Below are 1,597 nucleotides of genomic sequence, written 5' to 3' on the forward strand. Positions count from 1 at the left end.
GAGCACCATAAAGTAAAGTAGGTATTACACTGTGCCAGAGGTTACTGAATATGCTCATAAATGTTAATCATTGTCTGCGCCATTAAACAGTGCCGTTGTTTGGCATTGCTGGTTATAATAGCTTCATGAGGATAAATCCCAATATCCTCAAAATACATGATTCTTTGGACATCACTCATGGAAGTTCAGCACAGTGTCATATCCTTCAAACTTCTGTACAGTACTTAGAGAATCTTTTTTCATCTGTCATCTCAAACTATTTTTCTTAAATAGATCTAATGCATTATAGTGTTTTGTATGAATAGAGCATCTTGCTGAAATGAAGTTATCATTTTTTTTTCTTTTCCCTAGCTTCTACAAGTTGAAAATATTTTTGGTTTTGTTTGACATAGTAGATTGAAGGCCTGTCATACCTGTCTGGGATTATTACCATTAAAAGCTACTCCTCCTGCCGTGACATTAAATTACTTGGTATCAAAGGTCACTTTCACAGCCACCAAAATGCAAGACTTGTCACTTGTAGAGTAGTAATAGTCTAACATACATTTACAACAGATACATTTTTTTCATTGTATGCACAAACTGTCCACTGCATGTACATATTACACTGCTGTTTGTGTGCACTAAGCCATCATATGCCCACCTTATGTGGTTGCACTACACTGCAGCAACTTCCCAACAGTGCATATGTGCATATGCTTCATAAATTGTGTGCATTACACAGTGTCATAAATAGAAGAATAAACTACATTAGGAAAACTGCAGGTACACTGTTAGGTCAAAACAAAAACATTCCATGCTAGTCAGGTGCACAGGAGCTGTCATTGCATGGAGATGCTCTAGGCTTTGTTCTAATGACTTCATCTCCTTCAGGGCAGCAGAAGAGTCAAAAAAGTAAGTTTCGTGTGTATGGGAATCCAGGTCCCCCCCCCTCCTCCCCTACATTGTTCTCTGGCTGAAAGTGTTTTATTGTTGTCCAGTGTCATAAGATCATTTTCCAGAATATCATTCATTACCAGAAGTGCTTTATCCTAACTGACAAATGAAACTGCTTAGCATCTGTAGTCAATATATCCTCAGGGAAGCAGCTTTTTAGCAAATGTTTCTCAGAGACTGTCAATACTATAGTTGTTCCACATCAGTACTGATGAGCATTTAGATTATACAGCTTCCAAAGTTTAGTAGACTGTGTTACTCAGTACCTGGACAGCATTCAGATACTCTGTAATAATCACAGTATTGTCTGTTTTCTCATCAGGAAAATTTTTAACCATCTTTTGCTTTGTGGGGCTTGTTTTTTCTGAGGGGAACGGGCCAAATGGAATTATTTTATAGATTCTTGCTTGCATTTTTAGAAATGTTTGGCTGAACTTTATTTCTGTTGCTTCTGCCATCCTCCTTCCTCTTTTCTAACATTTTCTTGCTGCTTGAGAATTAATTTTTCTGCTTTCTAGTTTGAGTTCTATTTTCAGTGAATGAGTGAATTACAGAAGCAATATAAATGGTAGATTAGCATGACTTAGTGCATAAATATTTTGTTAACTCTTGGTTGTAACTTTGTGCATTTCAATATCTAATGAAGACCTTTTGCATAGTC

At 36.6% G+C, this 1,597-nt stretch overlaps 1 protein-coding gene across 1 annotated transcript in view; it reads left to right on the plus strand.

Annotated features, from left to right (window-relative positions):
* The window catches only part of LOC119591566 (inactive rhomboid protein 1-like), a gene marked incomplete at its 5' end in the record, with an annotated part of 17,044 nt that overhangs the window by 243 nt on the left and 15,204 nt on the right, over positions 1-1,597 (plus strand). Inside the window, 1 exon segment of the mRNA XM_037940327.1 lies at positions 874-894. Coding sequence (XP_037796255.1) covers positions 874-894 — 21 coding nt within the window.

Source organism: Penaeus monodon, chromosome 28, assembly GCF_015228065.2.
Source record: "Penaeus monodon isolate SGIC_2016 chromosome 28, NSTDA_Pmon_1, whole genome shotgun sequence".
In the NCBI taxonomy this organism is placed as follows: Eukaryota; Metazoa; Arthropoda; class Malacostraca; order Decapoda; family Penaeidae; genus Penaeus; species Penaeus monodon.